This window comes from Cervus canadensis, chromosome 14 (genome assembly GCF_019320065.1).
Source record: "Cervus canadensis isolate Bull #8, Minnesota chromosome 14, ASM1932006v1, whole genome shotgun sequence".
Classification (NCBI taxonomy): domain Eukaryota; kingdom Metazoa; phylum Chordata; class Mammalia; order Artiodactyla; family Cervidae; genus Cervus; species Cervus canadensis.
Window position 1 is genome coordinate 10,820,624 of NC_057399.1, and position 25,645 is coordinate 10,846,268.

General features: G+C 51.1%; 1 protein-coding gene across 2 annotated transcripts in view; it reads right to left on the reverse strand.

Moving 5' to 3' along the window:
• The window catches only part of TMOD1 (tropomodulin 1), an 84,846-nt gene extending 59,691 nt beyond the window's left edge, over positions 1-25,155 (reverse strand). Inside the window, exons 1-2 of one of the 2 annotated variants that reach the window (XM_043487003.1) lie at positions 25,005-25,155; positions 4,722-4,865 (exon numbers count right to left, since the gene is read on the reverse strand). In XM_043487003.1, coding sequence (XP_043342938.1) covers positions 4,722-4,841 — 120 coding nt within the window. In that variant the 5' untranslated portion in view covers positions 4,842-4,865; positions 25,005-25,155. Of the gene's footprint in view, positions 1-4,721; positions 4,869-25,004 lie in introns of both variants that reach the window. The other variant, XM_043487004.1, reaches the window with a different exon arrangement.
• Positions 25,156-25,645: the final 490 nt, after the last annotated feature.

A 25,645-nucleotide genomic window follows, 5' to 3' on the forward strand; every position in this document is an offset into this window, starting at 1 on the left:
TTCTCAGGGGCTCTGCTCTGAGAGGGTTCCTCTCTCTGCCTACTCCAAGGTCTGACGTCTGGCTCTGAACCTTGTCATCACACATCCAATTTGCAGCCACAGCTTAATCCTAACGCATCTCCGTCTAGGGACTCAGGGCAAGTCCAACAGCCTGAAGAGTCAGAGGCGGAAGGCTTTGTTGGCTTCCCGGGGAGTCTGCACTTCACCCTGGGAGCAGCAAAGATTCTGCAAGATGGTGGAAGGGTTGCAGAGAAGGGCAGGGCCCTTGCTGATCTTCAGGAAAGATCTCTGTCAGCAAACCCACCACTCTCTGTCCTCGGAACTCCCCGGGCTGCTGAGACAATCCACAGTCTTTAGTCTGCCTTCACCTCCCTCTCCCCCCAGGTCTAGCTCCCTTCCAGGCTCGGCTGGCCCTCCACCGGGACCCCGCCTACACCCCCTGCACCAGCGGCTCTGTGCCCGAGCCTCTGCTTGTGGCCTTCACTCAGCACAGAACTCTTCGTTTTTCTTCACGGCTTAGAAAGACCCAGGGCCCAGTCTCAGCGGCACCTGCTCTGTAAAGCCTCCTCCCGGCGGAGCTCGTCCCCTCCCTGAACCCTCCACGTGCCTCCACGGGGGGTGTGGTTCACCGGGCCGCTCCCCACTGGGCTGAGCGCCTGAAGGTCAACTCCAGTGGCCTCACCTCGGGCACCATCTCCCCCTGGTTGGCTGTCGGTGTGGGCAAGAGGTTGTGAAGAGCAAGCAGAGGATACGTTCCCGGAGGGGTCTGTCACTCTGTGGGACCTAAAACTCAGGACCCCCAGACCAGGATGCTAGGTTATCTAAAAGACGACATTTAGTCAAATCTGGAGGTAGGATCGGTTTATAAGCTCATGGAGACTTAGCCCTGAGTGGGGCCAATGAGGCTCCATCATTCCATGGACCGGGGCAATAAGGTCTGAAGGACAGCAACGGGCTCACGGTGATGTGAATGTAAGGGACCCTGCCAGGGCTGCCCTGGAACATCTAAGCTCTTGTCTTGCATCTTCTCTGCTAACCTACACTGCCTTCTACACGAGCTGTGGCTACTTCAGGGTTAGTGAAACGGTACAGTAGGATTTACTGTACGGATCACTGTTAAACTAGGTTTGAAGAGTGACAGCTTTTTAAAAAAGATGTGAAATATCCCATTTTTAAATAAAAGTATATCAAATGGGAAATTTACTTAATTCAGTAATATTCATTCTGTACCTTCTCTGAACTGGTCATCGGCCGGGGTACCCAGGATGTACAGATACAACGAGAGTGCAGCAGGCCACCTCGGGGCCCCGCCCTTGGTTCTGCCGCAGCTCTGTGGTGACTGGCCAAGCCACAGATGTGACCAGTGAGCTTCCTGTCTTGTGATGCCATCACCTGGCTGCAGAGGCAAATTCTGAGCTTAAACACATTTACATGTACTACTTATGAAATGCAAAGATAAAGACATCAGTGGAAGGGATTCCTCTAGATCTTTGTACATTAGTTGTTTAGTTGTGTCTGATTCTCTGCAACCCCATGGACTACAGCCCGCCAGGCTCCTCTATCCATGGAATACTCCAGGCGAGAATATCCGAGTAGGTTGCCATTCCCTTCTCCAGGTTATCCTCCCAAACCCGGGATCGAAGCCGTGTCTCCCACATCGCACGCAGATTCTTAACCACCTGAGCCACCGGGGAAGCCCTCTACTTCTCACTTAAGTCTTGCCATGACACATTCCCTACCACCCTGAAGCAGCTGGCTTGAGGGAATGGTGGGTAGGGCTTTTGAAAACTCAGTTACAGCGCAGCTGGGCGGTGACACCCTGCAGGGCCAGGGCGAGGATCCCCATGAGTCCCTGCACGCTCTGATTCAGTGTCCAGGATGTGCTGCTGCTTCTCCCACGACCAGGACTCACGGGCCCCGGAGTCAAGGGTTGGCACAGGGATCCAGGAATTGCCAACATGCACTGGATCATGGAAAAAGCAAGCGAGTCCCAGAAAAAGATCTCCTTCTGCGTCACTGACTACACCAAAGACTTTGTGTGGATCACAACAAATCATGGAAAATTCTTAGAGATGGGAATACCAGAACACTTTACCTGCCTCCTAAGAAACCTGTATGCAGGTCAAGAAGCAACAGTCAGAACCAGACATGGAAAAATGGACTGGTTCCAAACTGGGAAAGGAGTACGTCAAGGCTGTATATTGTCACCCTGCTTATTTAACTTCTATGCAGAGTACATCATACGAAATGCCAAGCTAGATGAAGCACAAGCTGGGAGAAATAACAACCTCAGATATGCAGATGACGCCACCCTTATGGCAGAAAGTGAAGAAGAACTAAAGAGCCTCTTGATGAATGTGAAAGAGAAGAGTGAAAAAGCTGGCTTAAGACTCAACATTCAAAAAATGAAGATCATGGCATCTGGTCCCATCACTTCATGGCAAATAGATGAGGAAACAATGAAAACAGTGAGAGACTTTATTTTCTTGGGCTCCAAAATCACTGCAGATGGTGACTGCAGCCATGAAATTAAAAGATGCTTGCTCCTTGGAAGAAAAGCTATGACCAACCTAGACAGCATATTAAAAAGCAGAGACACTACTTTGCCAACAAAGGTCCGTCTAGTTAAAGCTATGGTTTTTCCAGTAGTCATGTATGGATGTGAGAGTAGGACCATAAAGAAGGCTGAGAGCTGAAGAATTGGTGCTTTTGAACCGTGGTGTTGGAGAAGACTCTTGAGAGTCCCTTGGACTGCAAGAAGATCATCCTGATTATTCATTAGAAGGACTGGTGCTGAAGCTGAAGCTCCAATACTTTGGCCATCTGATGTGAAGAGCCAACTCATTTGAAAAGACACTGATGCTGGGAAAGATTAGAGTCAGGAGGAGAAGGGGATGACAGAGGATGAGATGGTTGGATGGCATCATTGACTCAATGGACATATGTTTGAGCAAGCTTTAGGAGATGGTGAAGGACAGGGAAGCCTTGCCTGCTGTAGCTCACGGGGTCGCAAAGAGTCATAAATGACTGAGTGACTAAAAAACAACCACCCACTCACTATCACAACCGGTGACCCTAGTGACCGACCGGCAAAAGTTTTGCTTCCTGTTCCTAAGACCTTATGCTCTGCTGGCCTCAAGGTCTTCGTTCCAAAGGGAGGAATACTTCTACCAGGAGACACAGCAATGACTCCATTGGATTGGAAGTTAAAACTGCCACTTCTGCGGCTCCTTATTTTGCCTCTGAATGAATAGGCAGAAAGGGAATTTCTGTGCTGGCTGGGGTGATGTGTGTTGATTACTGAGGGGAAAATTAGCCTGCTGCTCCAGAGGGGTGGTAAAGAAGGGCATCCCCTGAAATACAAGGGATTCCTTGTATTTCTATAGGGCTTTCTCAGTATTACAAGGCCCAGGGATTAAAGTCAATGGAAAACTATAATAACTCAATCCAGGCAGGACTACTAATGGTCCAGGCCCTTCAGTAGATTCACTCCATCAGGCAAAGACTGAGGTGCTTGCTGAAGGCCAAGGGAGCAGAGAATGGGTAGGAGAAGAGGCAGTTATAAACACCAGCTATGGCCACGTGATCAGTTAGACAAATGAGGACAATACTGTTATGAGCATCTCCTCTGTATTTTTTATGAACATGTTTGTGTATGTGTGAGTCCATGTATGTATGTATGCATTAAGTAAATATCTTTGTTTTCTTCCCTCATTCTCTTAACATGTCACAAGGCATGTACTGATTTTATATGGTGGCATTTAAGTATGGTTAATTTTGTATCATAGGATTAAGCTTCAGGCTATCAAGGAGAAAAGTAAACATCATGCAAGGACTTGACTTCTTCTGGCAGGTACCCAGGATAGTTGTATCACATTGGGCAGAATTATGACCTTGCTATTGTCCTATATGGAGATAAGTGTGATTTTAAAAGATGTGTATGGGTGCCAAGTTGACCACAAGTGGACATGTGATGATTCATTTTATGCATCAACTTGACAGGGTCACAGACTGCCCAAACATTTAGCTAAGCATGATTCTGAATGTGCCTGTGAGGGTATTTCTGGATGACATTAGCACTTGAATCGGGAGACTGAGGAAAGCATTTGGCCCTTCCTAAGGTGGGTGGGCCCCATCCAATCAGTTGAAGGTCTGAATACATGTACCACAAAAAGGCCGAAACTCCTACCAGCAAGAGGGAGTTTCTTTCTGCCTGACCTTTTTGAGCTGGGTCATCGCTTTTGTTTTGTTTTCTTGTCTTTGGACTTGATCTGAAACACTGGCTCTTCCTTTGTCTTGAGGCTGCCAGCTACTGGACTGAAATTATACCATCAGCTTTCCTGGTTCTCAGGCCTTTGGACTCAGGCTAGAATGACACTTTCTGTTGTCCTGGGTCTCCAGGTTGCCAACTGCAGATCCTGGAACTTGTCAGTCTCAATCATCATGGAAGCCAATTACTTATAATAATAAATTTCTTTATATCTAAATCTATTTATCTATATATATATATCCTATTTGTTCTATTACTTTAGAGAATCGTGACTAGCACAACATACATACACGCACGCACACACCCTCACAAAGGCAAGATGACCCTAGAGCTATTGCCGTAGAAGGAAAGCAGACATGGTACTCCAGGCGGTCAGCCTGCCCCTCCCCCAGGCGGTAAGCGTCACCGTCCTTGCACGTGTGACAATGTGCCCCCTTTAGTGCCTACTCACATCAGGGTCCAGCTCGTCCAGCTCATTTTCCAGGGTCCTCAGCTCTTCTTCTGTTAGGGCTCCAAGGATTTCATCTTCATCCAGGTCACGGTATTTCTCTAGTTCTCGTCTGTATGACATTGTGAAAGAGCTTTCTGTGCTGACCTACTGGAAAGAGAAAAATCTTAGAAAGATCCTCCTTGGATTCATTCTCAGAGCAAGTAGATGCTTGTCACTCACAAGGAGGCCTGGGCATGTTTTATGAATTGTCAGGATAATAATTACTATAATGGAATCCTGAATTAAGCTGGATTAGTTCTCTAATAAACTGTGCAAGGTAAAAGTCCCGAGGGCATATGCGGTTTAACAAAATGTAACTGTTGTAATTGGCATGGCCATTTGTTACAAGTAATAGATGATTATAAATGGCCTATGAGTGCCTGAAAAGTGTTTCATTCTTCAAGTAGTTCAAATATTTTCTGTATAACTCTCCACCCTATATACCCTTATGGAAAACATGAAGGCTGGACATCCTGCCAAGGCCTATCTTAAAAGCAGGGTGAGCGTCAGTGGTTCATTGAGCACCTGCTGTATGCAGGCTCTTTCCCCACATCTCATTCAATCTTCGCAAAGAACAGCTGACATTAATAGCTAACTTATACTACCATACACCAGGCTGTGATTAAGTAATTCCCAAGGACATCCTATTAATAATTTAACCTCTGCGGCAGGCATTCATTCCCATCCTGTAGATGAGGATGTTGAGTTTAGAGAGGGTGAGGGACTCACAAATCACACTACTAAGAGGCCGAAGAATCACGACTGGAACCAGATCTGCTGTGTTCCAAGCCTGCAGTGTTCTAGCCTCTGCACCTGCACCTTTTCACAGAATCCCCTGACTTCCCGGCCAGAAGGAGACCTCCTCGTCCAGACCTCTCATTTCACCTCTGAGGGAGCTGGCTGAGAGAGGCAGTGAATAACGGGAGGGAGGGGCTCTGGGAAAAGGGGGTCCAGGTCTGCCACTTCCCAGCTGTCCTCCTTGCTGGAGACGCCTACTGCGCGTTCCCCACAGCACAGGGGTACCTGGCACCCGTGTCTGGATCCCGTCTCTGCTACTTCCATCACCAGGACGCTTCCACACCTGAGAACTCATTCAATCCTGGTGCCACGCCCTGTAAATTGAGTTTAACTAAAACCATTTTATCAACAAAGAAACTGAGGGATGGCTTAGGCCTCGACTCAGAATCCCTGTCACCGGACCCCACCTCTCACCTAACACTGAATTGTATCCCCTCCAAATTCTTACGTTGAAACTCTAACCTCCCCACCCCACCTCAATAACCCAGTACCATGTTCCAAGAAACAATGTGACAGTACTTGGAAAGAGGGGTGTTGCAGATGTAATTAAAGTTCAGTGAGGTCATGCCAGAGAAGGGTGGGCCCCTAATTCAATAGGACTGGTGTCCTTATGAAAAAGGGAAATGTAAACAGACAGGCAGACAAGAAGAGCATCACGTGAAGATGAAGGCAGAAGCGGAGGCGATGCTTCTACAAGCCGAGGAATACCAAAGATTCCAGCGAGCCGCCAGACCCTGGGGGGAAGCCTGGAACAGACCCTCAGCCCTTGGAAGGAACCAATCCTGTCAATACCTTGATCTTGGACGTCTGGCCTCTGGAACTTTGAGACAATAAATCTCTGCTTTTTAAATCACTCAGTGTGTGGTACTTTATTAATGGCAACCACAGCAACTAATACAATCAGCATCACCTTTCTTGCAGCAGTTTGTGGTTTCAGACTCCAGTGCAAACAAATACAAACAAAACCCGTGGCTCATCTGTGAAACGACTGATGGAATTTTCCAGAGTAGAGAAAAACAAAACCTAGGGAAAAAACCAACTTATCAATCAAAAAGCTGAGAGTAATTGTTAATCTAAAACAAAGTAATTAAAAATAAACAAAAACCAAAGTTGACTCAGCTACCAGAAGCAGCCTCCATTTCAGGAAGAAAGCAGAGACCCATGCTATTAGTGCAAGCCCGTGCCTGTGTGGGCCTGTTTGTAGGAGAAGCCCGTGTGTGTGACAGCTGGCTTGATAAGAAAGGGCTTGCTTCCCAAATACAGAAAAGGCCAGCGCTATCCCTTTTTTTAAGCATAGCTCAGCTTGACCTGATGTCTTCCTCTGACCAGACCCCAAGACTGCAGTGTTCAGACCATAAATGGGTCCCCCTTGATTCATTTCTATTTGTTTCCAAAGAAAACACAAGCAACTGACAATGCTCTGGTATCGATGGAAAAAAACAACCCTTCCTGAAGGCTTTCAGAGAATAACCTAATTTGGATTTTCCTGAGTAGGGAGCCAGGAGAGGCCCTGTGATTTCCATCTCGGGGTCAAGAGGACCCTAGTGAAGGGCTCAGATGCTTCCAGGCCATCACAGAGACATCTCCAAACTAGCATCTCTCAGGTGGGCTGCGGAACACGTTTCTGGTGCTCAGACAGGTCCTGGGTTGGACAAAGTTGCACAGGACTCTGGACTCCCCCCGACTTCTCAAACCTGTCGGTGAGCTTGCTGCGGCAGAGGTCCGTCACCACGATGGTGTGGGTGCAGGCAGAGCTACCCTGTCCTCTGGACCATGAAACCAAATCTCTGAGCAGCCTCTCCTGGAATCGGAGTCTCACGGAACAAAGTGTGGGAAACACAGCCTTAGATTCACCTCTGGGTCACATGAGGGACAAGAAGGGACTCGGGGAGGGGACCAGCTGAGACAGATTTGGGGCCCCGGCAGCTGCCCATGCTTGAGTCCTTAGCCGGTTGGCTCATTTTCCTAGATGGTTTGCACTAAAATCCTTAGAAAAAGTCATGGACAGACCCCGGAGAAGGGACACACTGGGACAACGGAACAGACAGGGAGAGAGGAATCCATGTCAAAGCAGTCGGCGGAGAAAGGAGCTGGGAAGAGGCAGAAGACACACAGGTGGCAGCTAGGGGCCTGCTAAAGGAGCGGTGGGGCTGGCTGGCAGGCACCTTCAAGGATGCCCTCCTGAGGGCTGTAATCATTAAAGCTCCTGAGAAGTCTCCATCTCAGGGCACACAGGAAAGTCACTGTTCCACTTACACACTCCGAGGTGCCAGTGAATTTAAAAATCCTGTTTCAAAGGATTTAAAAGGCCCTTTCTAATGTCAAGTGTCCTGTGAACAGCGCGACCAGGCATTTCATTAAATAAGCTGAGAGGAACGGAGAACGCCAAAGGTAAACCATGAAGCTGTCGGCGTCAAGCCACACTCATCCACTTGGCTCCCAGGGGTGGTTTCTCTAAAGTGAGATTCTTCTCCTGTGCTCAGTGACGTGTGGAAACTGGAGGTCGGGGAGAGACAGGGCGGGAGGGAGGTGGAAACACCGTGTTAACAAGAGCCCACTGAAAGCTCGGCTTTAAATGATGGCTTGGAAGAGAGGGTATTTTATGGCTGTTAGTAAAAGCCTCTGTTTCCTGGTAAAAGAGGTGTCACAGATGGACACAGCCTGAGATGCACAGGACTTTGGCCGGAGTGCTAGCTGAGCTGGTAACTCGCTGGAGTGACCCTCGATAAATCCCTCCCCTCCCCGGACCTCTGCTTGCTCATCGGTAAAATGAGTATCAATGGACCAGGAAGTTCTACTCGTAACCTAGTCCCCAGGGGTGGTGTCTACACTGTGCTCTGGGGAGACCTCAGGTCTCCCAGACCCCTGCAAGGGGGTTAAGTGGGAGAGGCTAAGCAAGGGTGCTTCCGCAGTACTGCCTGATTTATGGGGATTCCACAGAAGATTGCTCTTGACAAAAGGCTTCACCTACTAAAATAAAAGGTTGATATCCAGTGGGCTGAGTTTCTTCATCTGCACAGTGAGAGGATCACAGTACCCAAGCTCTGAGTCAGGAGCAGCCACAGGTGCTGTGAGGATGAGCCTGCGGCACGCGGGTAAGGGGCAAAAGCCTGGGGCTGGGGCGTGGTTGGCATGGGCACCGTACCCATCAGACGCGTTATTACGAGGCTGCCATGGCGACGGCCACTGCTGCGGCTGCCTCCCTTCCCCTGCATCCCCTGCCCTCTCCTCAGACTGCCATGCCCCAGGTAAAGAGCTGTGTCTTATCCTCATGGCCCTGCTGCCTAGCCCTGCGCCTGGGGACGGTGTCAGTTGGGCACGAATACATCTGGGCTTTGATCTAGTGTCTTGGGAACTTGGGGCAAGTCCTTCTCTTCTCGGGTCCTCTGCTTCCCCATCTTTAAAGTGGAAAGATCTCGGAGGGCTGGGAACCCAAGAGGGGAGGGATGGGCAGGAAGGGGTGATGCTGCTGCCTGCCTTACAGACGGGCTCCTGAGCGAGAGCTGGTGAGAAAAAGAAAAGGACAATTTAAAACACATTTAAAAACGGAAGTCTTCCAAACCCTGTGTATTTTCACATGAATGGCATGTCTGGCCTCCCAGCTTCTCAAGGGCAGGAGCCTTAAGCTGCTGCTAAATATGCAAAAAAGAGAATTTGCCACCTGTGCCAGAGGAAAACTAGGCAGGATGGACAGTAAAAACGGACGGGTCAAGCACTGAGGCCACCTCTCAGGAAGCTTCGGGAATGGAAGTTCTGGAAGCAGCCCCCAGAGGACCAACAGATCTTTCCCAGGAGGCGGGCGCAGTCACGTAGGCTGATGGCTCCTCCAGCGTCTGCCCCGAGGGACACTTGAGCGGGAGGTGCTGGAGCCGCATCTTGATTTACGGACCGCACTTCCCCGAGGTCGGGAAGAGCTGAGTCACAAGTTCAAATGATTATTTTCCAGTTATACCGTCTTGTTATTTCAGCCACAGGAAAGGGAGGTGGATTCACAAAATAAAGCTGATTCCTCACAGCCTCTCTCCTCTGCTTTTGTCTCATCTTCTCTTTGGGGAGACATTTTGGCCACATGTGATTTAAGCCCATGATCCCTGCGCCTCTCCCTTCCATTGGGTCCGGGACATAAGAGTGCCCCAGATGTCCCGTCCCTTCCGCAAGAGCAGTCTCCCCACTGCCCTCCTCCCGAGGGCACCTCTGGGGGCAGCAACGCTTTAGACCACATGACGCCCCACCGCCCCTGATGACTGGACAGACTGGATGGTGGGTTCATGGACAGCCCATCCACTGGCTAATCGATGACCTATGTGGTGACTTGGATTAAAAAAAAAAAAGAGTTGGATGAATGAGCTCCTTCATTTCCTGGCATTTTGTACTGGTTCCAACAAATGGAGGGGTCTCAACAGAAGAAATTCACTGTCTCTCAGCTCAGGAGCTGGAAGTCCAGAATCTAGGTGTGGTGGGGAGGGCTCCGTCTGGAGGCTCTGACAGTGAGTTGAGAGATGGGCATCGCGGCGTCGCAAGAAGAGCCCCGTCCCGGCTCCTCGGGCCTGGACGGCTGGAGCTCATGCTGGATTCCCATCAGACCCTCGTCCACCACCATCCATGTGAGGCCCTCCTCACGCTCCCCCCCTGCCCCTTGTAGCCTAACAAGTACGTGACTGTCTCCATCTGCCTCCTTCCCTTCTCCCCTCTCCTTCTCGGGCTCCTGGTGACACGTTCTTCTTGGCCCGCCTGTTCGCCTGGCTACTGCCCTCTGCTTACATCTCACACCCTCCCCGGGGGCTATCTCCGAGGCGGGGGGTCAGTGACCAGTGATAAGCTGATGACCTTCCCATGGTCTCTGCGGCCCAGGCTCTGCTGCACGTCCCCGGGAGCCCCTCTGGCTCCATGAGCCCAGCCCTGCGTGTGGCCACCTTGCTGCGGCTGCCACCTTCTCACCCTGCTGCCATCAGCCGGCCAATCCAGACTCCTGGGGGCCAGCCCAGAACCCACCCCTCGACTCCCCCAGCTCTGGGAGGTCCCCACACCTGTCAGTCCTCCCTCCCATTTATTCTTTTGAATGGTACAGGTTTGGTTGTTGCTGTTGTTCGTGGTAAAATGCCCAACACAAAATGAATGTGACCATTTTAAGCATGCAATTAGTTCTGTAGGATTAAATACATTCACACTGTTGTATGACCATCACCGCCACCATCCCCAGAACTTCTTCATGTTCCCCAACGGAAGCTCTGTCCCCCTCGAAGCCCTAAGCCCCCCACCCTCCCCCAGCCTCTGAAGCCACCGTTCTGCTATTGGTCTCTACCGACCTGACTGCTCCAAGAGACTCGTCTGGGCGGAACCACGCACTACTGTCCTTCAGGGACCGGACTCCCATCTCCTTGTCCTCCTGGTACCTGTCCCTCCTCCCCGTCGTCACGGCGACTGCCTGTTTTGGATCTGTGCTGTCACAGCAGGCTCCCTGCCTCAGTTCTCCTACCTTCTGTCCGCATGTCCCTCGGCCTCCACACGATGCTTGCGAAAGTCAGCCCTGATGCCGCTCCTGAGGTGAAGCCGCCTTGAACAGTCCCCATTATGACAGATGGAGGGCCGACTCCCCAGCCCGGGGCCTGAGGCGCTCGGAGAGCTCCCAGCCCCCACAAAGCCGCCCCTCCAGCGGCACCCAGCACCCCTCCCTGGGCACCCAGACATTTCGGGTGCCCGCGGCCTGCACGCCCTCTCTCCACCTCCACACTGGAGGGCTGAGGCCTCGCTGCAGCGCCGGTACCGCAGGTCAGCCGGAGATACAAAGGCCTGGAGCCGGGGGGATACCTGAACTCTAGCCCAGGCCGGGGACTGCGAAGGGAAGAAAGTCAGCTGTCCCTTGACGGGATGGGGCGGGCTAGGCTGTGGAAGAGGTAGACCAGTGGGTATTGGAAGGCTGCGGCTCTTTCCTCAATGTCTACATTTTGGAACAGCGTCATAAAACATGCGGCAACGATTACAGCGAAACAGTTCCAAAGTGCAGATTAACTTTGCAGATCAACACAACAAAACCAAGACACCAGTCAAGCCTGCAGCCTCACGTCCCCGTGCAAGGCAAGACACGGGTGCCTCGGCGTGTTGTCACCTGTGGTTGGGTCCAGACAGACAGGGAGAAGGACCAGGAGCGCCAAATCTCCTGCGTGACAGCCCGAGTCCCACCTCGGCCTGAGGACGGACTCTGCCAGCCAGGGCTGGCTGCAGAACCCGCCGAGCCCAGCGCCAGAGAGGACTGTGGCATCCTGAGTTCACACAGGGAAAAACTGCCATTAAAAGTACCAAGACACAGAGCTTTCCCTTTCTCTCATGGTCTCTGCCCTGACCTGTCACACTGTCCTTCACGTTTACGAGTGAATATCATGGTGCACACAGATGCCTGGGTGCTGCGACTCAGGGCACGCAGGCCAAGCCCTCTGGCTGCCGGCTTCCCTCCCCTGCCCCGGGCGGGACACACACGCTCTGCCCTGGGAGGGCACCCGCCAGTCGGGCCAGGTATCTGCCCTTCCAGTGGGACCACTGTCCAATACCCAGAGATGGGTGATCCCCATGGTACCCCAACTTCTGCACCAGGACACTAAATGCCTGGATCCAGGGATCACGAGAACACTGCCTTGCAGGGCTCCCAGCTGAATGCACCCGGGGCGAGAGCCTGGGTAGCCGCGGAGTGGGGGTAGGGAGGGGGAGGCGGTTTGGATCTGGGGGTGTCAGGAGGCCAGGCAGCTGGAGTCTAAGAACCTGTCCCCAGGAAGCAGGTAGGCAGCAGCAGACGAGAGCTCATGCGAGGTCAGACTCAAAGCCCCGGTGTGTGCGCCACTGTCCACAGGGCTTCACTTAAAAATATACATCCAAAAGTAAAATGAAGAACTTCAGGAAAATGACTGCCAAGCACAGGGCACTTCTGAGAACAGGGGTCCACACGGCTGCGCAGACTGCAGCCCGTTCCCAGCCCGCCTCCCAGGGCACCGCCCTGCCCCGAGGCCCCAGGGCCAGACTCAGCCTTGGCTCACCGAGGAGGGTCCTTTTCTTCCCTAGTATCCTCCAGTCCCTGGACTCTCCAGCCCCTGGGCTCCACAGGAAGCTAGAGGCATGGCACAGTGGCAGAGGGACACCGGGACCCGAGCCGGGGGACCCGACCACCCGTCCTGACTGTGGCTGAGGGCTGGCTGTGTGGCCTCAAGCAAGTTGCTATACCTCTCTGGGTCTGTTTCCACAAGCTGATTCACTGAGTGTTTACTGAGCACCCACTTTGTGCAGGGCATCGAGGGCCTTCTCGGGAGCTGCTGCTGCTGCTAAGTCACTTCCGTTGTGTCCGACTCTGTGCGACCCGATAGACAGCAGCCCACCAGGCTCCCCCGTCCCTGGGATTCTCCAGGCAAGAACACTGGAGTGGGTTGCCGTTTCCTTCTCCAATGCATGAAAGTGAAAAGTGAAAGTCGTGTCCAAATCTTAGTGACCCCATGGACCGCAGCCCACTAGGCTCCTCCATCCGTGGGATTTTCCAGGCAAGGGTACTGGAGTGGGGTGCCATCGCCTTCTCTGCTTCTTGGGAGAGACAGAAGTTAATAGGAGAGTCCCGATCCTCAGCAAGCTTACAATTAAGTCGGGAGGATAAGACCCACATAGGAATTCCTGAAGTGGTATCACACACATCCTCTCTTCCCCCACCACCCTCAGGGGAGGCTGAGCTGATGGTAGGTGAGAGCATGGACCAGGGGTCACGCGGTCCTGGGCTGAAATCCCTGCCCTGCCTCTAACTGGCTGGGCAGACTCGGGCGCGTCAGTGCCTCTGAGCTTCATGGATTCGTTTGTCCGGTGAGGGCACAAACTGATTTCTTTCTTCTTTCTCAGTCCCACAGAGCTCCAGCCCAATAAGCCTACCCTACATGTGTTAGAAGGGTGGTCACGGCTGGGCAACCATGAGGAAGGTTCGGGGGTTCTCCAGAGACTGTCCATTCAACATAAATCAATGTGGGACCCAGAGCCATGGTGTGACCTGAGTTGCATTAATAAAGTAGACAAAGTAAGCACATGATGGTCTTGCTCAGCTTCAGGCTGGAGCTCACCTCTGGGCTCCAACTCTTGCACTGGGGGTGTGCGATTTTTTTTTCTTCTTTTTAAATAAGGCATTGGCTGTATACAGTCAAGTGGGCAAGTCTTAGGAGCACAGCTCACTGAATCTTCCCATACGCATACACCCATGCCAACACCACTCAGATGGAGATACAGACCATTTCTAGCTCAACAGAAGGCTTTCTCATCCCCATCCCAATTCATCACCCTCCAAGGTAACTAGCATTTGACCTTTTAACACCATCTAATAAACTGGCTTTGACTATTTTTGAACATCATGTAAATGGACACACACATTGGTTATGTTCTTCTGTCTGCCTCCTTTCACTCAACATTATGTCTGTGAGATTCTTCATGCTGTGTGTTACAGTGGCAGGCCGTTCTTTTTCACTGATGTGTAGTAGTCCATTACATGAATTATATAATTTATTTACTCTGCCGTCAATGGACATTTAAGTTATTTCCAGGATTTGGTAATTATAAGCAGTGCTATGAATGTCTTTGGGTAGAAATAGTCACTTATTTCTCTTGAGTATGTACCTGGAGTAGAATTTCTGGATCACAGAGTAAGCATATGCTTAGTTTCAGGAGATACTGTCAAACAGTTTCCCAAAGTAATTGTATAATTTTACATTCCCACCAGCAGTGTTTGAGCAACCTAGTTGTTTTACATCCTTGCTAATTCTTGGTATTGTCAGTAAGTTTCCATTTTAGCCATTACAGTGGTGGGTGGTTGTATTCCATTGTGCATTTCCCTGATGACTAAGGATGTCAGCTGAGCACATTTCATATGACTATTGGCCATATGGGTGACCACTCCTGTGAAGCGGGCCTTTTATTTATTTATTTATTTTTAAAATTAACTTATTTATTTTACTTTACAACATTGTATTGGTTTTGCCATCCATTCACTTGAATCCGCCATGGGTGTACATGTGTTCCCCATCCTGAACCCCCCTCCCACCTCCCTCCCCATCCCATCCCTCTGGGCCTTTTCTCTTGAGTATTTCCAGCTAAGTCCAGAGAAGGTGGGCAGGGTGTCATATGAATAGCTGAAGGACAGAGGGAACACGGTCACACTCAGCAAACTTCTAATGGACTGACCTGTGGAGGGAGGAACAAAAGTGGTCTGTGGATCTCAGCGCTCAGAAGACACAGATTTAAAACCAAGGTGACCAGGGTGTGGATTTCTGATCAGCACAAGAAACTGTCTAAAAATACAAAACGCCCGAGGAGTAGCTGGGCTGATTCAGGAGGTGGTGAGCACTTGCTATGCCAGGCATGTGAGCACAGAGCCTAGAGCCCTAGATGAGGTTTCCCAGGGAGGGCTGGCGTCTCGACTGATGGCGGGTCTGGGGAATTGACAAGGTGAGATTATAAGGCCCCTCAAGACCTGGTTCTATTATGAAAGATACGTTTGGGGCCCCTGAGGAGAGAATGTGGGGACTCAGAGATGATCAGTTCTCTTTGAAAGACTTGTTCTTTGGTTTGTTTGCCTTATTCTCTGTGGCTGATCTCATTCTCTTACTCACAAGGGGCCTTCTGAAAAAAGCAGGGCAACAAAACACATCATTTGACTCCATCACTCTCTGCAGTGGCCGTGAGCCAGATCCCAGTTCACACGGAGCTTCAAAGGTCCAAACGTCAAAGTGGTCAACAGGTTTAAATTAGAAAAGTGCGCGTGTGTGTGTGAGCACCAGGGTGTGTTTTCATTCTGCACCTCCTGAGGTCATCGCTCTGTCTGAGTCACCACATGAATCATTGTAAGCAGCCGTGTTCCAGGAGAAGATGCTGAACCCACTGCCCTGTCCCAGCTGGCCGGTCCACCTGCCCTGCAAATCCTGCCACACTCCCCACTATAGTTCCTTCTTCCTGCCCCTCTGAAACTACCCCGACTCAGGACACCACAATCTCTCACCAGCCTCTTGCCCTAACCCTAACCCATGATGTCTTTCTCCACACCAGCTGAAAAGGGTACTAGCAAGCTAAATAGCTAACACCAAGGCCATCAGAGTTCTGCCATCAGAAGCATCATGTTATTGTACCCCATCTACCTCAAGACTGAAAGCTACTTCAAGACAAACATCCTTGTCTCCCATGGTCCATCATAGAGTCCTGCCTCTCTCAGGGGCTGAAATCAGGTTTGTGGAATAAGTGAATGAATGAATGCCTGGCATTATTACTGGCATTGACAGTCATAAAACAAAAGCCTTGGTGGAATTAAAAGTTGGCTTGTAGAAAAGCTTGCGAACTCACTCCTATTCTCACTCTCCATTCCACACCTGTGAACTCTGTCACCTTGCCTTACAGCAGCAGTCAACATAGGTACAGTTTTATGAAGCACATTTTTGTATTTTCTAAAAAGTCAAGATGAAAAAGTAGCATGGGCAATGCCAAGAGGCAAGCTGTAGGGGGAAATATTTGTTGTACATTGAACAAGGGCTAATTTGTTTTAATAGACAAAAGTTCCTAAATTGAAAAAAAAAAAAAAGAAGAGCCCAGCAAAAATATGGGAAGAGGGAAAAAAACAGGCAATTCACATAAAAAGAAACACAAATAGCCAATAAACCTATGAGAAGAGAATGAAATCCACCCATAATAAGAGAAAAGTAAATCGAGAAATGAGACACCAGTTCTCCTCTATCAGATCAAAAAAGATAAGAAGTGCCTTGAATGCTGGGTGATAGATGGATGGATGGAGGGATATAAGGAGGAAAGAATGGAGAGAGGGGAGGAAAGAGAAAGGGAAGATTGGAGAAAGGGAGGGATGGACATACGGATGCATAAATGACTCCAAGGGAAACAGGGAAGGAAGACATAAATTCTGGTTGAAAGTAAGACAAATAAGGAAGACCTCATAATTTGGGACCATTTGAGTTATATCTAAAGGACGAGTAAGATTTAGTGAGAATCCCTAGTGTTCACAAGATGTGGAGATCAACACTCTCACACAGAATAGAAGGATGCTTTGGTATACTGTCTCTCAGGACGGGTGAAGCCACATCTACCCAAATGCACACATGCTTTAACACAGCAATTCCACTCCTAGGAGTTTATTCTGCTAGTTTAATCATTGAATTGTACAAAGATATATATACAAATTATTTGGTTACTATCTGAAAGTGAAAGTGTCAGTCACTCAGTTGTGTCTGACTCTTTGCGACCTCATGGACTGTAGCTTGCCAGGCTTCTCTGTCCATGGGGATTCTCCAGGCGAGAATACTGGAGTGGGTTGCCTTTCACTTCTCCAGAGGATCTTCCTGACCCAGAGAGTGAACCTAGGTCTCTTGTATTGCAGGCCAATTCTTTACCATCTGGGACAGAGAATAACCAGAATAACCAGAGAATCTGGTTATTATCTATATTATCCCAAAATTGGAAACCACATAAAAATTCATCAATAGGACAGATGAATTATAATGCAGATGTACAATAGGATGCTACTAACACCATCCTTGAGGCTACCATTGCTTATTATGTCAAGGTACCTTCTAATTGCAACCATTTTTCTATATGTACCACAAGCTAAGCACAGTGCCAAACCCTTTATGTGGATTATCTCAAGCAATCCTAATAACTCTGTGAAGTAGGTACTTTTTAACTCCCATTTTAGTTGAAGAAACGGAAAAGCAGTAATCTGACTGCAGCAGTTTCCTGGGGCTGCCATAACAAATTACCACAAACTGGATGACTCTGAACTCCAGAAATTCACCCTGCTGCAGTTCAGAAGGCCAGAAACTGGAAATTGAGACATGGGCAGGGTTGGCTCCCTCGGGGGCCTCCCAGGGAGACCCTGCTCCATGCTCCTCTGGCGTCCGGTGATGACCAGCAACCTCGGGCATTCCCTAGCTTGTACCTGCGTCCCTCCAATTTCTGCCTCATGGTTACACAGCCTTCTTCCCTGGGTCAGTCCACTCTATGTCTCAGAAAGACCCCAGTCATTGCATTTAGGGCCCTCCCCAACCCAGCATGACCTCGTCTTAACTCGTTACATATGCAAAGGCTCTATTTCTGAAGAAGGTCACCTTCTGAGGTTCTGGGTGGACATGACTTTTCAGGGGACACTATTTAGCCTACTACAGTGGCCTAGGTAACAAGGCTCGTAAGTAGCAGAGCCGGGACTTGAATCCAGACAGGCAACCCGTACTTATCACCGCTGCTCCACGCCGCCTTCTCATAATGGCACACACTTTTCTAATATGAATAATGTTCCAGATACTGGCTTGAGCATTTTGCCTATAATAACTGAGTCCCCACAACAACCCCACTTCATACATGTGTGAACTGAGATCCCCACAGTAGCCCTACATTATAGATAGGGAAACTGAGGCACATGGGGTTAACATTTACCCGAGTTTACACAGCCAGTAACTGACAGAACTTAGATTTGAACCCAGGAAGCTATGTTTATAACCACTATGCAAAACTATCTCCCAAGACTCTGAGAACCGGGGCTAAGAAAACATTTTTTTCTCCTGAAGGACTGGTGTTTTTCAATCAGACATGACGTGGCCTCTAATTCATCTCTTCTCCCTTTCCCCTTTGGCCATCATGATTTATCTCAGAGCTGATTGGAAGGTCCATCTTCAGCTAGGACATGAAATAACTCCTCTCCTTATTCTGTGTTGTCCATTTTGAAAGGCCTTCAGAGTGACCCATGCATCCACAGAAACGACATGCAAACTGCTGTGTGCATGGGTATATTCATTTTTCTGGAGCAAGGGACCATGACTCCCACCAGATTCTCAGAGTTTCATGATCCTAATTTTCAAGTTTTCTGCCATTTCTCCCTCCTCTCTTCCTTTCTTTTCTTCTTACTGATTATGTGGCTGGTGTGGGTTTATTTTAAGCAATCTCATAGCCTTTTAATGGTGTAAGTGAAATGCAATAGAAAAACCATAAACAAAGGTGCTCAATGCTGCCATTCAGTCTGACTTTTTAAGTCTTCCTGGATTTGCAAGGAGGAAGTTCGCCTTCCCGGCTCCCCTCTTTCTTGTCTTTGAATGGTTCTGAGGCAGGAGTCGGGTTCCCACCCCTGCACGGGCCAGGTGCTCACCCTGGGTTCATAGACAGCAAACGTGTAAGCGGTGTGCCCTGCAAAAACCCAATCAGACAAGAAACCTGGAGTTCTGGTGCTCAGGGGGGATTCTAGGCTGACCAGGAACTAGGCAGCTTGACATTAAAGCCATTTCTGGACCTAAATTTCTCTGAAGAGGAAAGGAGAAGGCAGGAAGGTAGAAGAAGGTGGAAATAACCCACAGCTGCAGGCCTGACCCTTCCAGCAGCCTGCCATTCCTTGGGACTTCCTCCTTGCCAGTGTGCTCAGGACACGTGACCCCACCATGTGCCCCAGCCACCTGGCCACTAGGCCCTTCCCCAACACCCTGCCCCCTTGCTAGTCTCCGCCCCCTGCACCTCCAATTACCCCGGCTTCCCACATGCCCCACTGCACACCTCACGCCTGGCCTTGTCACGCCCCTCATGCCCCCGCTGTGGCAAAAACAAAACCAACCAAACAACAAAACAGAAAGAGCCCTGGATTTTTGATTCGGAGTCAAGGCTTAAATTAATTCATTTGTAGATTTTAATAAAAGCACTATCTTAATGCAATGGCCCATCAAGTTGGACCACACAGAAAGCTGATGCCTTTGACCCAAGAATTGATGCCTTTGAATTGTGGTGTTGGAGAAGATGCTTGAGAGCCCCTTGGATAGCAAGGAGGTCAAACCAGTCCATCCTAAAGGAAATCAGTCCTGAATATTCATTGGAAGGACTGATGCTAAAGCACCAATACTTTAGTTATCTGATGCAAAGGGCTGACTCATTGGAAAAGACCCTGATGCTGAGAAAGACTGAGGGCAGGAGAAGAGGGCATCAGAGAATGAGACAGTTGAATAGTATTACCGAATCAATGGACAAGAGTTTGAACGAACTCTGGAAGATTGTGAAAGACAGGGAGGTTTGCATGGAGTTGCAAAGAGTCGGACACAACTTAGCAACCAAACAACAAAAAAATGCAATCACCAAGGGAAAACTGAGAGAAGTCATGGGCACCTTGGTGCCCAAGGTTTGGTGGTCAGAGTGTGCAGGATGACCCTCACGTTATGAGTTGTGCATTAGCCCTTATTAGGAATTGTTAAGCCTCTTATTTAAGAAGCTTCTTAGAAACTCGGAGTCTCAGGCCCCTCCTGGGCCTACAGAGGCAGAATCTGCATCAACAATATCCTAAGAGATGCTAATGCCAGAGACTCACTAGTACAGAACACAAGGACTCCGATTTCTCAAGTTGACCAAACCCTGGAGAGCACTTGGGTTTTTCTCCAGGGACAGCACACCCGAACTGGATGACCTGGGATGATTCCTGTTGGGGTTCACTGGGCTAGCTACAAAAAGGGGTCATTATACCAGCCCTCCTTCCCTTTAAGGATTACTGTGAGTTTCCAATGAGATCGTGGGTTCATTCCATTTATTGTGAGAAGGCCCAAAGAGGTTGCAGGGTTGGTGGGGAGCAGAACAGGTGTGGTTTCTGCCCTCAGGGAACTGGCAAGGTGGTGGGATGGGAAAACAGTGTAGCTGTTGTGTAATCATCACGGTTACACAGGGCTTTCATTTGCTTATTCTTTTATATATTCATTCATTCGGTGATCTGTCATTGATTAAAATGTAAAACATTTGCACTCTGCCCAGGGTTCGACATTGGGGAGGCAGAAATAAATGAGCCATAAACTCTTGCCTTCAAGGACCTATCGATCTGGTCAGAGATAAGGATGAAAGAGCTGATTACACTTAGAACTCCCCATAGCTGGGGCTGGGGGAGCGCAGGTGAGCAATGAGGAGCTCGCTTTAACGGAGGATTACAAGTTTGCTGGGAAAGATCGTGGGCAAGAAGAGAAGGGGGCGACAGAGGGTGAGATGGCTGGATGGCATCACCGACTCGATGGACATGAGTTTGAGCAAACTCTGGGAGATGGTGAAGGACAGGGAAACCTGGCATGCTGCAGTTCATGGAATGGCAAAGAGTCGGAGGTGACTTAGCGAATGAACAGCCCAAGTTCGCCAGGCAGATAAGGAAGAGGACAGCATTCCACGCAGAAGGAACAGCAGGGGCAAAGGCAGCGAGGCAGCAAGGCATCAAGTCATATATGTTTGCACCGTGACCAGAAGGTACAGAGAACTGGGAGGAGTGTCAAGGGATGGCTTTGGAGAAGTAGCTTAGGGTCAGATCTTTGATGGTCCTGGGGATCAATGCCAAGGAATCTGGTAGGAAGTGGGGAGTCCCTGAATGGAGAGGAATAATGCTGTCTAAGCTACGTTTTATTAACACAAAGATCTTTTCACTACAGCATGAGAAGAAAACACTGGGGCAGAAAGACTTAAGAGGCTCTGATGCTAGCTCCGGGGAGAGATGGCAAAGTGTTTGACTGGTGTAGTGACTATGGGGACAGACGTGAAGCGGAGAGATACTAAGTAAGGGAGACTGACAGGACTGCTGACCAAACGAATGGGATGGTGAAAGGCAGGGGCTTTCTGGCTCCGAGCCTGGGTGAAGGACGTCACTGTTAACCAAGAGGTGGGGACACAGGAAGGAGAGTGGGTGCTGAGCCTGAGTCAGGCCTGCTGGGTGCGCGGTGCGCTCGGGACACCCTCTGGCTTTGTCCAGTAGGCTAGAGTCATAGACGCCTAGAGCTGAGAAGAGTGGTCCAGGCTGGGCATGTGAATTTGGGAGTTTGAGTGTCGAGCGGGTGGTAGGAGCCCTGGGAGTGAACGGGACAGCAGGAGGGTGTGGGGTGAAAAGGAACAGGGTTGAGAGTGGCACTAAGATTCAAGAGATGGCAGAGATGAGTCCAGGAAGGAGGCTGAGTGAGGCTCAGGGCCCTTCTGCTCATCACCCACCAGAAGCATCTCCCAGAAATGGACCTCTCTAGAAGCCCCAGAATGAGTGGGGGCCGGGGCTGGGGCCCTGAGAAGAACCGAGACAGACAGATCTGTTTTTCTCCAAGAGGAAAACAAAAGGATGTAAGAAAAGGAGAAACAAAAGAAATGCTTGAGCTTGTTTCGTTTCTCAGATGAGAAATGATCTGGATCCAGCACATCCTAACATTGAAGAAAAACTCCCAGGCTGTCCTAGGTTGACTTCAATGAGCTCACTCTTTCCTATTGTTAAAAGCAGAAAGTCTGGTCTTATCGTGATTAATCAAAGGAGGATTTTACACAACAAGAAACAGGAGACGGTCCCCCAATCCTGCCATGTGATTCCTGTTTTTTCATACAGATACATTTGTGGCTTTAAACTGGTAATAGCTCCTAGTGGCCAAATAATTGATCACTTGGTGTTCTGGCTTTAAGTGAAAAGTGAAATGGCCTCTTTAGAAATGTTGGCAGCCTGGCTGGCCCATTAGTACGACCGAAAAATCAAAACATTGCCTGGAAAAGGCCATTATGACTGGGCTCAGCAGGAGTCATCGATAGATGATGTCATTTCAGAAATAAGCCAGCCAAGGTCACAAGGCCTCTGGCAGCCACAAACGACCCTCTGTGGCCCATCACTACCCCCCGTCACAGATACTGAAGTCTCCCAAGGGGACACCAGTTTCTGAGCCATGACTGGCTTCATTTTACCCTTTCTTCGCTCAGCCTGAATCTAGAGGAATGTGATGTTTGAGACTAATTCCAGAGCCTGTGACATTCAGCAGGTGATGAAGGAAGGCCCAGCCTCCCATGCACAGTCCGTCAGATGCACTCCTCTCCCTCTTCCCCTCTCCGGGGTCTGTGGCCTGGCTCAGCCCCTTCTCACACTCCTCAGCCTGGAAACCCCTGCGGCTCCTGTCAGCTCCTACTACCTTCTCTCTCCCTGCCTTCTCCTCCAAGCTCTTAGAAGAGCCGTGGGCTCTGTCTCCACACCCTCAGCTCCCGTTAGCTTCTTCCTCCTCTCGCCCGCATTCACAGCATCGCAGGGAACAAGCGCAGGACCGGGGCTTTCCCCGCATCATCGCCCTGACACCAGTCCCCACAGAAACCCACATGAGATGGGTGCTCTTATTGTCCCCATTGTGTGGAGGAGGAAATGGGCTCAGACCGGCTGGGCCACTGGCTTCAGTAAAGCAGCAGCAGATCCCGTTTTGAACCCTCGGCAATGCCCTGGCCAAAGTCACCCATGGCGCCTGCCAATCATGGTGGCCCTGTCCCAGCCCTCATCCTGTCTCTCTGCGCCCACTGGCACCGCCAACCTCTCCTCCCGTGGCTCCTGGGAGCCAGTTTCCCCTTGCTCCTTCCTTCCTCCTCACAGGGTGGGTTCCCCTGAATTGTATCCCTGGCCCTTCACTCTTCTCATGATAGAAAACCTTCCAAGGGAAACTCGGAATCCAGTGGAGACATCACGCCCACGTGCTCAAGGTCACGCTAAGTCAGTGGCAGGCAGGGTGTCCTAACATCCAGGTCGCCTGTTACTCACAGCGGCCACTACCTTCTCCTGGTTGTGCTTTTGCTGAGCAGCAGGAAGCAGCCCAACCCCAGAGGAGGCAGAAAGTGTGAGACCCTGATAAGGTGGGGCAGAGGCTATTTTTAGACAACACAGGCTTTCCACTTAAACTTAGGAGTCAACATCTTCTGAATCCTGGATCTGCAAGGCTGGTTCATTAAAAAGAATGAACACATCAGAGAGACAGCACTCTCTGCTCTCACGCTCAGCCTACTTGATCCGTCGCTGCGATTGAGAAGACCCTTACTATTTGTCTCCATTTCTTCTTAATTCTATCTGTGAGGCTTTAAGATGGTTTTAGGGGGGAAAAAAAAAGAAGATCCAAAGTAAAGGAGAAACAAAAACGAAACTTCCAGACGAGGGTGCTGTTGTCTGAGCAAGAGAAAGTCCTAGACAATAGCAAACCAAAGAAGGGGGGAGCATTGGTGGGGTGCTCGTGGATCCCCAAGACCTGCTTGAGTATCAAGTGTCAGAAAAGAGTGGAAAAGGCTGGTGGAGGCTGCCTGGCATGCCCAGTAGTGTGTGACCTTGAGCAGGGGGCTCTGCCGTCCCTTCCCCGGGAACAAAATGGTTGTCACCACTGGGAGAAAAATGGGAAATTTCCCGGTGCCCCCGCGGAGTGCCTAGAACCTGGGTTAGAGTCTGGTTTTGTGATTCGGACAGGGAAAAGCTTAGGCCAGGCCATCTCCAAGGGTCTGAGAGGGCCAAGGTCAAGGCCAGAAGAGATGGGGAGGGGGAGGAGGTGTGTGTAGGGCTCCGAGGCAGCAGCATCAGATGTGAAAACAGAGGGCAGTGAGCAGTGGGACTGGAGCCTCTAGCCCTGCCCAGTTCAGTAGATCTAAAGCTGTTTGACTCACAAGCTTCTTTGCGAAGGTGATGGCTGCCACCCAGCAGAGATGCCCATAATTACCGTGGAGCGCGCTTCCTGGGTGTATACGGCCCAGGCTTTCCGAGGGGCCTGCTAGGTCTAGTATAAAATCCGAGTCAGAGGGACCGGCAAAGTCGCCAGTCTCCGCAGCCCCTCTGGATGTGCGCGTCTGTGCCCCCCAGGGTCCCAGGCCTGGAGCTGGTGAACAGGTGGGGGGAGCGCCGACGGTCAAGAGCGCGCCCTACTGCTTTCGGCCCAGCCACCAGCTCCTGCGCGGAATCAAACCCTGCCCCCACAAATGGGGAAATCGAGGCCCGGAGAGGGAGGAGGCTTATCAAGTCCACCCAGTGGGTAGACGATAGCCGGGGCGGGGGTGGGGGGACTTCTGCCTTCAGGCTCTCCCCCTCTTCTTTCCGCCTCCGAGCGAAGGGCGAGTTACCGTGGGGCTTTAAACCCTGTCGCTTCCCGCAGTTTGGGAAACTTTTCCTGCCGCAACCAGGAGTCGCGCGAGCCCAGGTAGCAAGTCCACCTGAGCGCGGAGGCGCCCCGCTCCCACCCGCACAGCCTCGGCAGCCGGACCGAGGCTGCGCCTGAGCGCCGGCTCGGCTGCACCTGTACCGGCTGAGCGCCCGGGGCGCCTGGCTTCGCCGCGCTGGAATCGAGCGCGCGGCGGGGACGCTGGCCCCGCCATGACCCCAGCCCTCCGGAGCTCCCAGGTCCGTCTCCCGTTTACAGACGCGGCGCCAGGGTCCAGAGAGAAGGGCGCCCTGGCCGGGGCCACGCGCGCCGAGTGGTGGGGACGCGAGCGCCCAGCTCCGGACCCAGACACCGGCTCTCCAGCCCCGGAGGCAACCCCAGGCGGCGGCTATTTATAGAGGGAGCCACGCTCAGTCCCTCCTGGCGGCTGCGGCGGCGACAGCTGAATATTTTGCCCAGATATGGCTGGGGCCCCGGCGCGGGGGCAGGGAACCCCGCGAGCACGAGGGGGACCCCTGGCCAGTAGGACGCTTACCGAGCCGTGGAGCCGCGGGGGGCCGGCGGACGGGCGCGGGCGGCGGTTGGGCGAGCGCAGGCGGCCGGCGGACGGGCGCGGGCGAGCGGAGCGCGGGGCTGGACGAGCTCCCGGGCGGCCGCGAGCGGGCGGGCGCTGTGGGCTCCGGGGGTAGGAGCCAGGGGCGGGCCCGGCTCTGCGTTGTCACCGCGCCCCGCCCCACCCGCCCGGCGCTCCCTCCTTACCTCTCCCTCCACTCGGGGGCGCCGGGGCGCAGCGCACAGTCCCCCGCCGGGTAGAGACGTCCGCTGGGGAAGCGCGGGGCAAGGGCTCCAGCCCCCCGGAAGATGGGCTCCTTGGCCAAGTGGGTGCACGTCGCCTCCTGTCTTCGTCTCGGTTCCCCCTCTTGTACCAGGTCTAGAAAAAGGTGGGCGGATTTCATTCCTGCTGGGTCTAAGACGTAAGAATCGGTAGGTCCTCGGATGGAGCAAAGCCAGCCAAGCGGTTGCTACACCTTTACCTGCTTTAATTGAAGCAACGACCCATCCCGTCTCATCAGCAACCCAGCTGAGTCTTGTTTGAACCCAAGCTTTAGTCACGATCAGTTTGTGAACACGTAGTTCCAACAGAGGCACATGGTTAAAATAATCACAACCACCCAA